This window comes from Mesoplodon mirus, assembly GCF_964341445.2.
Source record: "Mesoplodon mirus genome assembly, chromosome: 5".
NCBI classification, from domain to species: domain Eukaryota; kingdom Metazoa; phylum Chordata; class Mammalia; order Artiodactyla; family Ziphiidae; genus Mesoplodon; species Mesoplodon mirus.
The window spans coordinates 89113635-89127575 of NC_138980.1; the positions used below are offsets into that span (position 1 = coordinate 89113635).

General features: G+C 40.2%; 1 protein-coding gene across 1 annotated transcript in view; it reads right to left on the minus strand.

Annotated features, from left to right (window-relative positions):
• LVRN (laeverin) overlaps window positions 1-13941 on the minus strand; it is a gene marked incomplete at its 5' end in the record, with an annotated part of 77508 nt that continues 63567 nt past the window's right edge. Inside the window, 6 exons of the mRNA XM_082620440.1 lie at window positions 1-402; window positions 3249-3324; window positions 10240-10377; window positions 10807-10974; window positions 11708-11815; window positions 13736-13830. Of these exons, the coding sequence (XP_082476566.1) occupies window positions 262-402; window positions 3249-3324; window positions 10240-10377; window positions 10807-10974; window positions 11708-11815; window positions 13736-13830 (726 nt within the window). The 3' untranslated portion in view covers window positions 1-261. The remainder of the gene's footprint in view (window positions 403-3248; window positions 3325-10239; window positions 10378-10806; window positions 10975-11707; window positions 11816-13735; window positions 13831-13941) is intronic.

A 13941-nucleotide genomic window follows, 5' to 3' on the forward strand; every position in this document is an offset into this window, starting at 1 on the left:
CATTTAAAGTAAATCATGTGGTTTATAGCCCAACATGAAGCAAAATCTTCCCCAGAAATGCAGCATTATTGGCAAAATCCTCAAGAATCACTGAGCCTCAGGGCCAAACGTGACAATAGGGGAAGAACAGGACTCTGAGTAGTAAATGTGACTGAAATACGAATAACAAAACGTGTGGTTTTCCAGACTCACAGAATATTGGAAGACAAAACTGTGAGCACATTATAATATGCAAGAGAAGGGCCGAAAGTTGCCACTAAATTATGTGTTTTTCTGTAGCCACGCAGCTATCCTGGCACTTCGTTCCTTGTTTTTCAGATTTTCATTCTTTATTGTCTGTAATTTGGCCTGAATTGTGAGTCTCTGGTGCTCCTCCAACATGTTACTGCAAAACTGCTGCAGCTGAAAGGACAAAGAGACGGTTGGTCCATCAGTGCAATTGAATTTCTCACTTAGGCACAGTAAGACAAAGTTCATGTTAAGTAGCGACATGATCTTGTGAATGGATGATGACAGTTGGAATGAGTAGAAATGTCTGTCCCTATATGGTGGACATATAGGGAGGAGACTGAGGAGACTGTGACTGAGAAAATGTGATGAAGACCACACCTGTCCTGAAGAATCCGATGTAGACTGGAAGCTCCAGGAAGTAGGAACTTTGTCTATTCTACTCACTGCTCTATTCCCCAAGCACATAGTAGGTGCTCAATAAAGATTTCCAGAATGCATATTGGATATTTTACAAGATTTGTAGACAGAGACACAGTGAGGCCTTTCCTTATTTCAAAAGAAACTTTGCAACTTCCAAAGTTCAAAACTGGTACACAACATCCATGTCTTTACAAATGTTACCCTTTATTTAAGAATATTTATAGTGGATTCATCCATTGGCTAAATTCCTTCATTGAGTCAGATCAAGCATTCAGTTATGGGAACGTTTGTTGCAATATTACATTCAAGCCAGACAGATCCCAACTGAATAATTGGGATAATAATAATTGAATTGAATAAATCATATTCCAAAAGTCTATTTCTGTGTCATTGGATTATAACTCAGAACACACATTGCCATAAAATGATAGTGTACCCTACCAGCTCACAAAAGGTCACATAAACCCTAATGTACTTGAAATTAGGTAGTAATAGGGTTGTCAAGCCTAACTACAATTCAAAAGATGAATAAGGTTCTAGGAAAAAGTAGATTAAGGGGCCAGGGGCAAACCTCCCGTTCTCTCCCACACCTGGGCATTCCTGCCAGGCAGTGGGAGCCACACACCAGCAGCACCGCCCATGATCCAGCACCTACAGCGGGTAGGAGGGGAGTGTGGGTCTGTGGGACTGTGTGTGGGGGGCTTCACGGGTGCTTGAGAGCACGAGTGAGGACAGGCTCCAGCAGAGTGGAGTAGAAAGACCAGAGCAAGAGATTCGGAGAGTGTATAAAAACTGTGCTGGTGTGGAGGGAAAAGGCATTCATATGTCTTTCTTTTCATTTACCTTTTTTTAGTAATTATTTTCAATGTTATCATGTGAACCAATACATTGCAGTAGGACTGTTGGTCATTAACAGCTTTTTGACAAAGATATTCATGGTAGCTAACTCACTTGTTTTCAAAATTACAATAATTTAACTACCGCTAAATCCATTTTTGCATTTTTTAAATGAACTATCAGTGATTATAGAATTTTGGAACTTTGGGGATTGCTAAAGTTATACAAACTTCATTCATTCTTTCAACAACAACAAAACTACTGGGTTTTGTAGAGATAAAGATGAACAGAGGCACTTTTGACGATATCAACACAAACTCAGTTTTGATTCTAGGAGCTTTCGTTCCAGGATTTTTGGGTGTGCCCCTCACTCTCTTGTCTGGGGAATCCTTGATAAATCAGGTCCTGACAGCTCAGCTTCAGGCAGGTCAAAACCCAAACAAAGATCATTCCTTCAGGAATTACCAGTTCTTCCTCTCTCTCTCATAGTAACAACTATATAGGATGATTTGGGAGCATGGAGGAGGAGAGGGTGTAAATTAGTTAGTTAAAAATTTCCTAGAGGGCTTCCCTGGTGGCGCAGTGGTTAAGCATCCGCCTGCCAATGCAGGGGACCACGGGTTCAATCCCTGGTGCAGGAAGATCCCACATGCAGTGGAGCAACTGGGCCCCTGCGTCACAGCTACTGAGCCTGCACTCTAGAGCCCGTGAGCCACAACCGCTGAAGCCAGTGAGGCACAACTACTGAAGCCCGCGCACCTAGAGCCCATGCTCTGCAACAAGAGAAGACAGTGCAATGAGAAGCCTGCATGCAGCAACGAAGACCCAATGCAGCCAAAAATAAATAAATAAATTTATTAAAAAAAAATTTCCTAGAATATGTGGTTGGAGCAGGGTCTTAAAGGAGGATTAGGAATTACCCAGGCAAGGACAGGCATGAGGAGGGCACCCCAGACAGAAGGTAGAGTGTTTCTGAAATCTGGGAAATGTGCAACAACATGATAATTTAAGAAATTCTGTTAAGTGGTACAGTGTAGCTAGAGGAAAAGTGTTCGGGGGTACCTATGCCTCTTATTCTCTGACTCTGGTTGGTGAAGTGGGCAAAAGTGAAGCTAGGGAGTAACGCAGGGGCCAGATTGTGAAGGGCTTCATGTGCTAATGAAAAGATTTTAAAATTTCTTCTAAAAACTGTGATGAGCTACTGAAACTTCGGGAGTAGGGCAATGACCGGCATTGATGTGATGGATGGGATGGAGGGAAGAATAGCCTGTGCCAGGGAGCCCGGGTCATAGTCTACTGCGATAATTCAGGTGAAGTACAACCCTCCATGAACAAGAATGGTCTCTATTTCAAGAGCAAGACAGAATGAAAAGACATTTCCTGGGCTTCCCTGGTGGCACAGTGGTTGGGAGTCTGCCTGCCAATGCAGGGGACATGGGTTCGAGCCCTGGTATGGGAGGATCCCACATGCCATGTAGTGGCTAGGCCCGTGCGCCACAACTGCTGAGGCCCACATGCCTGGAGCCCGTGCTCTGCAATGGGAGAGGCCACGGCAGTGAGAAGCCCGCGCACCACAATGAAGACCCAACGCAGCCAAAAAAAAAAAAAAAGGACATTTCCTGCACAGTGATAATAGCATCAATGGAGCATAGAATGTAACAATTCAGAAAAGCATATTATTTTTAATTTTAGCAACTCCCAATTACACAGAAAATGGCTTCTAAATTGTCTTTATAATGCACAATATCTATAGTACTTACCTCTAAGATCTGTAAATCCGTACTTATGGTTCTCCCTATTACGTATAACAGAGTAACCAATGATTGTGCTCCATACCTACAAAGCAACAAGATGCTAATCAGGAGTGGAAAATGTTTGGCAAGACAAAGCTACAGAGCAGATAAATGCTAAGTATACAGCCCCTATTAATTCCTAACTCCCAAATCTAAGCAAAACCATATATGAACTTGTTTAGCTTCATCTTTTCATAGAAAATTCATGCTATAGAAAAGTCTATTAGCACAAAGAAGTAATTATAGTTTAATATTGATTTGTGTAACACATAGTTTTAAAAGTTTCATTTAAATATAAAAAGCTGTTCTTAAAAACAGTAACAACAACTGTTTTTATCCTTCAAAATGAAGTGGTTAGAACAGATGTCACATACCCAAATTAAGAAAATTTAAAAGAGAATAGGTAGGGCTTCCCTGGTGGCGCAGTGGTTGAGAGTCCGCCTGCCGATGCAGGGGACACAGGTTCGTGCCCCGTTCCGGGAAGATCCCACATGCCGCGGAGCGGCTGGGCCCGTGAGCCATGGCCGCTGAGCCTGCGTGTCCGGAGCCTGTGCTCCGCAACAGGAGAGGCCACAACAGTGAGAGGCCCGCGTACCGCAAAAAAAAAATAGGTAAATACTCAAAGTATACCCCTTAAAAAGTGTAGTTAGTATAGAATCAGTTTCAGAAACTCTGACTAAAATACCCTGAAAGCTTATTGAAACTTCTGTATTTGTATATGCTTTTTGCAAAGAGATTCTCAAAATGTTGGTGATCCCTGAGGGCTAAGTACTCTGGCTTTCCTTAAGCTCCCTCAAACAGGTATGGTAACTGAAACTTCCCCTTTAGTTTAGTGACCTTGAATAACTGACAAGAATTGTCTGAAAAACAGCCATGAAATGTTGCTATAGAAAAACAGCAGATACATACCTGCTCAAAGTGTTGCTGTAGTTAAAAAAGTAAAGAAAGACTTTTGGATGCATTAAAAAAGAAAGAAAATTAAAAAGGTTAATATAATGGCCTGGACAAGAAAGGGTTGAATCAGGATTCTGTCTTGATAGTTAATACGCACAATTGATTTACTTCAAAAATGTATACTTGAAATTAAAAATTGTAAGAGTTAACATTGGCATGATAGGCAGACAAAGGTGAGAGAAAACAGTGCTTTTGTCCTTTTTAAGTTCCCAGCTATAACTTAAGCTGAGTCTACTTCAGCAAAGTGGAGGATAAGAGACGGTCTACATATAATTCAGGCAACCAAATCTGTTTCTATGGGGAAAGAAGAAATATTTCTTAGTTCTTCATTTTGGTTGGCCAGGTTTAAAAAGCCTGTGAAATGACTCAAGACATTTGACAAAATTTTCAAAGAAACTGAGTTCTAGACTTAAAAAAAAGTAGGAAACAAAAGAAAACTACCTATGTTGCTAAATGAGTGATTTTTCTACCAAATACAGGAGAAAGGTTACCCCAGAGGCAGGGCTGGGTTTGAAGTTACTTTGGGGCAACTTATAAATTGTAAAAATGGGGAATAACATAGAGTTAGAAGCATTGGTATGGAGATTAAATGAGATAATGTACACTGAAGTGCCTATCAGGTTGCCTGGCACACTTCATTCCTTCCTGTTCTTGAAAGTTTCAAGAGGAGATATTTTTGAGACAGATGATTTATCCTTCTGGTTGAAAGAGCAATCTCTTTGAAATAGTATTCAACAAAAATATATACATTACAGATAGCTTAGCCCACCAGTAGTCAAAGGTATTAACATGAAGACAGGAGCCAACGTTTGTCAGGATAGTTGCCCTTTCAAGAAATTGATAACATTCAGTGCTAGTCAGCATGATTTGGGACTCTAGTCCATCTCACTTTCCGCTTCTCTCCTTTCTCACATTTGCCCTCCCCTCCCATCCCTTCCCCTGCCATGTCTGATTTCCTGCAGCAAGCTTGGCCACTTAGGCAAGCATGGAGGCAGCCAGGTATCTCGCCTGACCCAGTGATAGGCAGTGAAAATGGGCCCTCCAGTGCTTGGACACAGCACTCCGATAATATCTTAATTCTTTGTTTGCTCCAATTTAACCCTTTCAACTCTATATTCCCCATCATGAAACACAACAGAGTAGAAGTAAAAATGAGTGTAAGTTTCTGCTATATTTAAAAAGGATAACCAACAAGGACCTACTGTATAGCACAGGGAACTCTGCTCAATGTTATGTGGCAGCCTGGATGGGAGGGGAACCTGGGGGAGAATGGATACATGTATATGTATGGCTGAGTTGCTTTGCTGTGCACCTGAAACTATCACAGCATTGCTAATCGGCAATACTCCAACTTAAAATAAAAAGTTAAAGAAAAAAGAATGTAAGTTTTTCAAGCATAGGACTTTAGCTAGTATCACATATTTGGAGAAGAAATAAGGGGTTTGGTGAAGAAGAGGGTAAGATTCGTTTTGGATCAGTTGAGTTTGAAAGTGATGATACCTCGTATTCTATATTCAAATAAAGCTAGGGTATTGCTGTAGGCGGTGAAGCCTGAATCATTTTATGAAAGCCAAAAGCAACATAACAAGCATGGAACAAACATTTCTACCACATCCAATAAAAAGTCACAAAAACCCTATTGTTTCGTGTCTATTCACACATTTCTTCATAGGAGCTATGCACAAGTGCAGGTGCATACTGATTTCTCTGTAACCTGAAAGATGTCTTTATGGTTAGTGGAAGCTCCCTCACTGGGATCAGTATCCGAAAGATCACCTCTCATCTAACAATTAACTAAATACCCCCACAGCCACCAGTGCAGTGCCCTGCACGTGGGACTGAGAAGCAGTATCAAACCAAAGTTGTTTTACTCAAGCAAGTGTTCCAAAATATATATTCAGATTAGGCTCCCTGGGAAGAATTTGGGGCCTGGCTAAGCGGAGCAGATGTTCCTGGACTGCTATTGGCAGTGTCTCAAGTGTCTCAACTCTAATGCTTGACCAGCCCTATTGCCTCCTTTCCAGGGCCCTAAGCTCCAGCCAGTTATGACGTTCAGTCCCAAGTCGGACTCTCAGCCTTGCCCCCAGGCAGTTACTGGTGTCCTCCCTTCCACGTGGAAGGTGAGTTTTCCCACCTGCTTGTTCAAATCCCCCTTCTTCTCTTTGAATCTCTAGAGCACTTCCATCTGTCCTCTGTAACATTTATCAGAGACCGTGTCTTAATCACTTTATAACCCCCAACAACAGCTTGAACTAACTGTGCCTTGGCATAGAAAAACCAGAACTTCTTATTACCAGAAAGAACTTTACAGCTGATCACATACAACATCTTTTATTTTATGCAAGAGGAAACCAAGGCCTAAATGTTAACTAATAGGCCATCAATAAATAAATGTTGTTCTAGTTACAGTTCCAGATGAGAGGGTTAGAGAATTTAGTTTCTCATCTGTCTTTCGCTTGGAACAACTGATCTACTGGCAGAATGACACTTTGTTTACATTAGCATAGACAGTACATAGCAGGATTACAGTGACAAGATGCTGGGCTAGATGCTAGATTTCCCTCTGATGGGCTTCTTGGAGCTTTATGATGCTAACACGTACTGTGAATTTGTGGAGGTTAAAATAGACAGTTTCCAAACCGATGGGCCACTGTCTCCTTGGTTCACAGAAGGCTTGTCAGTGTCTCCACAAATAATGCTCAGTGAAACACACTGGAGAAATACCAGTTTCAAAGCCAATTTGCAAGTGATCACATTATAGCAAATTTAAAATAAACCCTTTTCACTTAAATAACATAAAATTTAATTTGTCATCGCATTTGTTTACTTACACTTTTATACTACCTTTATCATTTTATGAAGACTGGCGACATACAAATATTCATGTCAAATATAATTGTTTAATAAGTGCTAAGTAAATATTCTGATGTACAAAGCATAAGGTAAGCATTCCTGTGCCGTTTTAATGAACATAACATTTTAATTATTAATTTGAACTTTTATTTCCTCTTAACAATCCATATCTAATATTACTGTCTATTCAAAATCATTTGCAAAATTCAGCAAGACTGGTGACTATAAATTGAATCCTAAAAATAAATGTTTTAGATGTAGAAGACAAATTTATTTGAGTCCCAAGGACTTTTTGTAGCAGAATGTGTAAGAGGAGTGAACTGAGCTTAATGTATCATAAACAGAAAAGGAAAGGCATCTATTTTATGAGCATGGCATTTTGTTGATAAAAGATAAAAACATTTAAGCCATGGTTAAAAGTGAATGCATTTACAATTCTAAGACCTTCTTAGGGATAATGAAATACCTGTTTAGAGTTTTTTTTTTTTTTTTTAAAGGAAGTCCTTCTATACTCGTATTTAATACAGTTAAATCATTTAAATAAATTGCTAGACAATGGACTTTTTAGAGAGCGTTGCAAACCTGTTTTTGTTCTCCAAATGCAGAAAAAAGTTCTCCTGAGGAATAAAAATTAAAACACACTTAAATTAACAGCAATCTTTCCCATGGGTTGCTCAAAGCCATTTGGGGGGCTTAACTAGTTACATGTGCTATGTATGGTATAGAAAGAGAGGAGAAATAAACTGAGAGGCTGTTTTACCCCTTAGAGCAATGTTGTCCAGTTGAATTCTCTCGAGGATGGAAATGCTCTCTATCTGAGCTGTCCAGTATGGTAGCTACTGGCCACACTGAGCACTTAAAACAAGGCTAGTACAACGGAGGAACTGAATTTTTTTTTTTTGGCTGTGCCACGAGGCCTATGGGATCTTAGTTCCCCAACCAGGGGTCGAGGATTGAACCTGTGCCCCCTGCAGTGGAAGCGTGGAGTCCTAACCATTGGACCACCAGGGAATTCCCTGAGGAGTTGAAGTTTAAATTTTATTTAATTGTACTTAATTTAAATTTAAATAGCCATATGTTAGCTAGTAGCTACCATATTGAGCAATGCAGGCTTAGTTAATTTTTTAATCCAGTGTCAATTGGTTCCATGTTAAACTACACCGGGGTCACCTGGGGTGCTAGAGAAAGGTACAGATTTTGCGCCCTATTCTGGCAGATTCTGATTTTCAAGGGGTAGGGTGGGCTTGGGAGTCTTTAGGTGTATGAACCACTCCAGGTAATTACGAAGCTCTGCAACATTAGAAAGTGTCTGGTTTGTGCTTAGGCTCACCCATCTGAGTGTGGTATGGCCCGGGACTGACAGGCACCATGTCACCTTGAGCCACAACAACAATATGAACAATCCTCAACATGTACAAGTGCACATTAAGTGCCAGGCACTACTAAGCCCTGAGCCTGGGAAGTAACTGTGAAGCTGCGTCTTTCTCAGGGCCCGGCAGGGCATCCGAAGGCATGGAGAGTGTGATAGGCTGTGGTGATTACAAGCTGGGTCCTCAGGAAAATCATCACTTATTTTTTTAAAGGAGCTGTTCTCTCAGCAGTTTAATTCCAAAATTGCTGCTAGATTGTTCCGCAGGATGCTCTGGAAGAAAACAGTCAGGGACTGTAGCTGAAGTGAATGATCTTGGGCAAAATGATCACGGCAGCAAGAGGGCAGATGGCTTCCAGTCTAGGCAAAGCTAGGCATGTCAGCCGAAGAGGGGGCATGATGGGGGTCAGAGCTTTCGATACAAGCTCCAGGGAGAGAGAACAGAAAGTAACAGACAGCCCTACGAGGCTGGAACCTCTGAAACCTCACGGAACAAGGCGACCTGAGTAAATACTTCTGATTTATACCCAACTCCCAAATTCCCACTGGGAAGTAGGACCTGGGAAGGAGGGCATTACCTTTAATGACTTAAACAAAAATGGAAGACATCATTTACCCCCAAGGTCATAAGGCTCTCTGAACAATGAACCTAGAATGATAATTTAAAACAAGAGATAAGGACAATTCTCTCAATATGTGAGTACGCTATGTATGTCCCCCTGATAAGCCAGAAAAACGGTACTGCAAAAGAGCTTTTATCTACATGTTTAAAATTTCTGATTTAAAAATACATTTTTGGTGTATTTTAAAGGTGTTCAATACATGTCCATAAAAGAAAAACATTCCATTATTTTGCTATATAAGAGAACCATATTCAGATTCTTAAACATTTATATTCTAAATATATCTTCTGTTCCAAAGACCTAAATTTATTTGCAAAAAGTATCTTCCAACTTTATAGCTGTGTATGTACCTGAACTGTTGTCTACTCTGCTAACTCTTCAGTATGCGAATAGTTGTTGGACATATTATTCGAGGCTTTTAAGAATGTATGGTTCAGGCTTTCAGAGACTGTGAAGCTGGGGAGATCCTGGCCTGGAGAAGGATGCTGTCAGATCTCCTTGCCTTCCCAGCCCTTCGACCCTCCCCTGAAGCCCCTTAATAAAATGGCTTGATCCACCCTCCCACCCCTCGCAAAACAAACATATGGTTAAGTCATGTTCTAGAAAGAGCAGCTATCGAGGGTATGCTGCCTGACTTGTGCATTTCAACATCTATTTTACCTGGCAGGCTAAGTAGCAAGCAGATTTAATCTTAAAAGGTGAGAAATATAAAAAGTTCGAGAACATGGAAGCCATATACATAAAGGGAATCTGACAAAACGCACAAGCGATATCCAAGCTTACGTAGTAATGAACATTGCTGTTTCTTAAAGATATGGTGATATACTTCACAAGAGAAATGAATGGATGATGTACACTCATACCAAAAAACATGACTTGCTCTAATCTGTGTCTCTGAAGACAAGATTCTTAGTGGGCACAGTGGGAAATTGAGGTAGATAAGTACCCCACACAAATCTACATTAACAAAAAAAGCCAAAACTGAGGATAAGTGACCTTATCTTTCACACAGCTAGTTTGTGGTGAGACTAAACGCAGGAAAATTTATCAGTTTTCTAGTCAATGCAAAGGACTTTAGTGACCTGGCCAGACTAAAGTTGAACCGCTAGCACCAAACCAATGACCTCAATGAAAGAGAGGTCTCACACTTCCTCCTTACCTTTCACTCACAGCTTGCCAATTGTTGATTAAAAAGTCCTTTGCAACGTATCGGCCAACTTCAGAGGCTGCCACAGCTTCGATTATATTTGTTTCATTAAAAGTGAATGGAGATGTAGTGATGGCATACTCCATATATCTGTAAAAGCGCGTGTGGCAGAAAATAAATACGTAAACATTATCCAATGGAAAGAGTAAATTTAAATAAATGGAGGGGCTTCCCTGGTGGCGCAGTGGTTGGGAGTCCGCCTGCCGATGCAGGGGGCGCGGGTTCGTGCCCCGGTCCGGGAGGATCCCGCGTGCCGCAGAGCGGCTGGGCCCGTGGGCCGTTTCCGCTGGGCCTGCGCGTCCTCCGCAGCGGGAGAGGCCACAGCAGTGAGAGGCCCACGTACCACAAAAAAAAAAAACTTAAATAAATGGAGTTAAAATCCCATATGGTTCTAAGTTACTGAATTATAAGTATGTTTCATATTAATTCTTATATTAGCTCATTTCTATTTTTCTCCCTTTGGTTTATTAATTGCATTCCTCCACCAAGAACCCTTTCAAGGTAAGTTGTAATAATCACCTGTTAAGTATCCATGGATCTTTACTGCAGCTCATTGCATAAGCAAGTTGAATCCTTTCTTCTTCCTTTGTTTTATTATTGTAGATATTTAACAAAAAATCCCATTCTTTATCATTTCCCAAGGCAATGCCATAACATAAAATCACATTTTTAATCGGATAAGGTATTCTGTAAGGTATAAGATGCAATGATATTTTTCATAGTAGTTAAGTTATATGTTAATCTAGGTTGTCATATATTTAGAAGTATAAATCTAGAAAAAATGTCTGTGATCTCAGGTATATATATCAAAAGTAGGGATCTAGAGAAGCAATTGTGAAAACTGTCATTCATATTAACATCTTGAGATCATCAAATTAGTTTAGAAACTAAGGAGTTCTGAGGGAGAAGTAAATTAGAACAGTACAAACAGTGTATGTTGATAACTCAGTTTGGTTTCATATCTTATTATCACATTTTCTAAGAGTCCATCTGAAGTCATATTTTAAAGGTAATATAATAACACCAAAATGACAGTGTTGGTCTCAGGTGTCAGTGAGACTGCAAACTTACACAGAAAGAGATGCACTGATGCACTTTTATATATGTGAATAAATAACTATAATGAACAACCTAAATAAGACTCAAAATAACCACAGGTGCTTATTAGGGAATGCACTGGCAATGAGAGGTCCTGGATGAAAATTCCGTGTATAAATTCTAATCTATTGCTATGCACAGACCTCCATGAGACAATTGTGTGTGTGTGTTTTTTAAAGAACATTTGAAAAAAATAGTAAGAGAGAGAGATTATCTAAGTAAAAACAAAATGTTCATTCCCAGAGTAAGAGCATCAAAAGGCAGAGAAATTGTTGGTGCTGAAACAGGACAAAAAGAAGGGCAATTACAATATTACACTTACTCATTCTCTGGATGGTTCATCCAGTTTCTGAAAAGGTCTCTTGACAGCTGAAGACAGTCCTCAAGACCCAACCAACACGCAGTTCCAAAAAGTTTTTCCAGTGATATTCTTGAAGGAAATATCAAAGAAAAACATGTATTTTTCATTACTACAATTATTTTTTCTGCCTCCAAGAATATGTGTTTCATAAAAAGATGGGTATTTTAAAACATCCTTCCAATAACATCAGGTTTGTTAAAAAATAGCCTTTGTGGATGGCAACTGTATTTAAGGTTCAGGGAAATATTTGCTGAGAGGCTCTCAGGCACCAAATAAGCTCCAAGACTGGTACTTCTTGAAAGTAAGAAGTAAATTACTGCCTTCCTTCATCTCCCTCAAACACACACGGGTGTACACACACACCACACCTGTTATCAATTTATTTTTCCTCCCTTATACAATAACTCCCTTACAGATTTAAAAAAATGACTTTTAAGTATCTGATATAACACACTTAAAAATAAAGTTATTTCTCTACACATGAGAACAGAAGGAATGGTTTATTTCTCTCCTTCGACAGCGAGCCTCTCCTGGCTTAAGCTTCTGTTTCTTCCTCCTGGCTATTAACGCTTGTCTCCAGAAAAAGAACGGAGGTTTCTGCTTTGTTTTTATAGCTGAGCAGATGTACACATTACGATTGCAAACGAAATAAGTTTAAAAGAACGTGGAGAAGAACAATGATAAATCCAGATGAGCAGTGTCTTGAGGTGCTGCAGTTTGGAGTAAGAGGTAAAGGAATTCAAATGGGTCAGAAGTTTCCGGAAAATGCCAAGAGCCAAATCTCCATTGCTCCACCCTCCCTCCAGTTTCATCCCAGCCTGGCCTGACCTTCTGATAAGCAGAAGTAGAATCTCCAGTGGGGAGACCTTCCAAGAGACAGTTCTGAGCACTCCTCTCCCCACCCACCCCAAGCTGGCAGCAGCAAGTGGAATTCTCTGGAAGCATAGTCTAACTCCCTGAGATTGCTCTGAAGAGAACTGGCCCAGGGATGCTACAAAAAGCAGGTCACTTCAGGCCAGTTTAGGAGAGCCAAGGCCATGGCTGGTTAACAAAGGTGCTGCCTGGTTGGGCCTTTCTGTTTGCCTATACAACTTGCCTACCCACTTTCCATCCTAGCTCATCCCCACTGTCTTCCATCCATCTGTAAATCCAACCCTATGTTCATCCATTCACACGCCCTAGCTCTAAAATTTCTCCCTTCTCAGAAGGATACTTGTGAGAGAGAATAACCACCTTTTGTATTTCTTACTTGGTCTAATTGGTTTCGGCTTGATGTTGACTAGACCTGTAAATATAATCCCTGTACCATTCATTGTTGGTCACAGATTCCCTCGCTAAATCTGGAAGCCCAGCCTACACACACAAACTTTGTGTCACAGGGAGGCCAGTGGTACTGAAGTCATGTTTTGTCTTTCACCCCCTTCCCAGAGCAGCATGACAATAGGCATAGTCCCCTAACCAAACCAATGATGGGGAAATCGTTTGCAATACTTGGTCATGCTCACACACAGATGACTGGTACAGTTCACTGTCAACCTCCCTAATCATATCTGCATAATGTTAGAATTTCTGTTTGACATAAATAATGGAACTTTTCCTTCTGTCATCAAGAATATACAGGGGGGATTTTTCTCCCCCTGTGTCCTTACCATACCCTTCAATTTGTTTGTATAGGCTGGTTTTGCTTAGCACAACCCTTCATCAATAGTACAACATACTTAAGATTTCAACCAGTAGCCTAAGATTTGAGAGTATAAAGCTATAAATTCCTGTGTGTACTTGTATGTGCTTTGCAGGTAAATTAAGATTCCCAAACTACTATTTCCTATTAGGATACATGTAGCTCACCAATCCCAAATCTACTATTCTCAAATGGCACACAAATCTCTCAGTGAATCATAACTATTAGTATCTTATTTTATGAATCTGGGAGCCTATCCATTAATATGAATTATTTAATTCAATGATCACTGCTCAAAAAGTACTTACAGAGCTAAATAGTCATCCTGCAATGTTGCCACATTTTCACGAATTATAGTTGAATAAGTATTCCATATTGAGATAAGTCTCTTTAACAGATACTTCTATAAACAATAAAGAAAATATACTGTTAGTTCTGCTCACAACATCCGGTTTACACTGCTTTTCTCTTTGTCTGAAAAGACATTAACAGAGAGGTGACAGATATTTCTTCA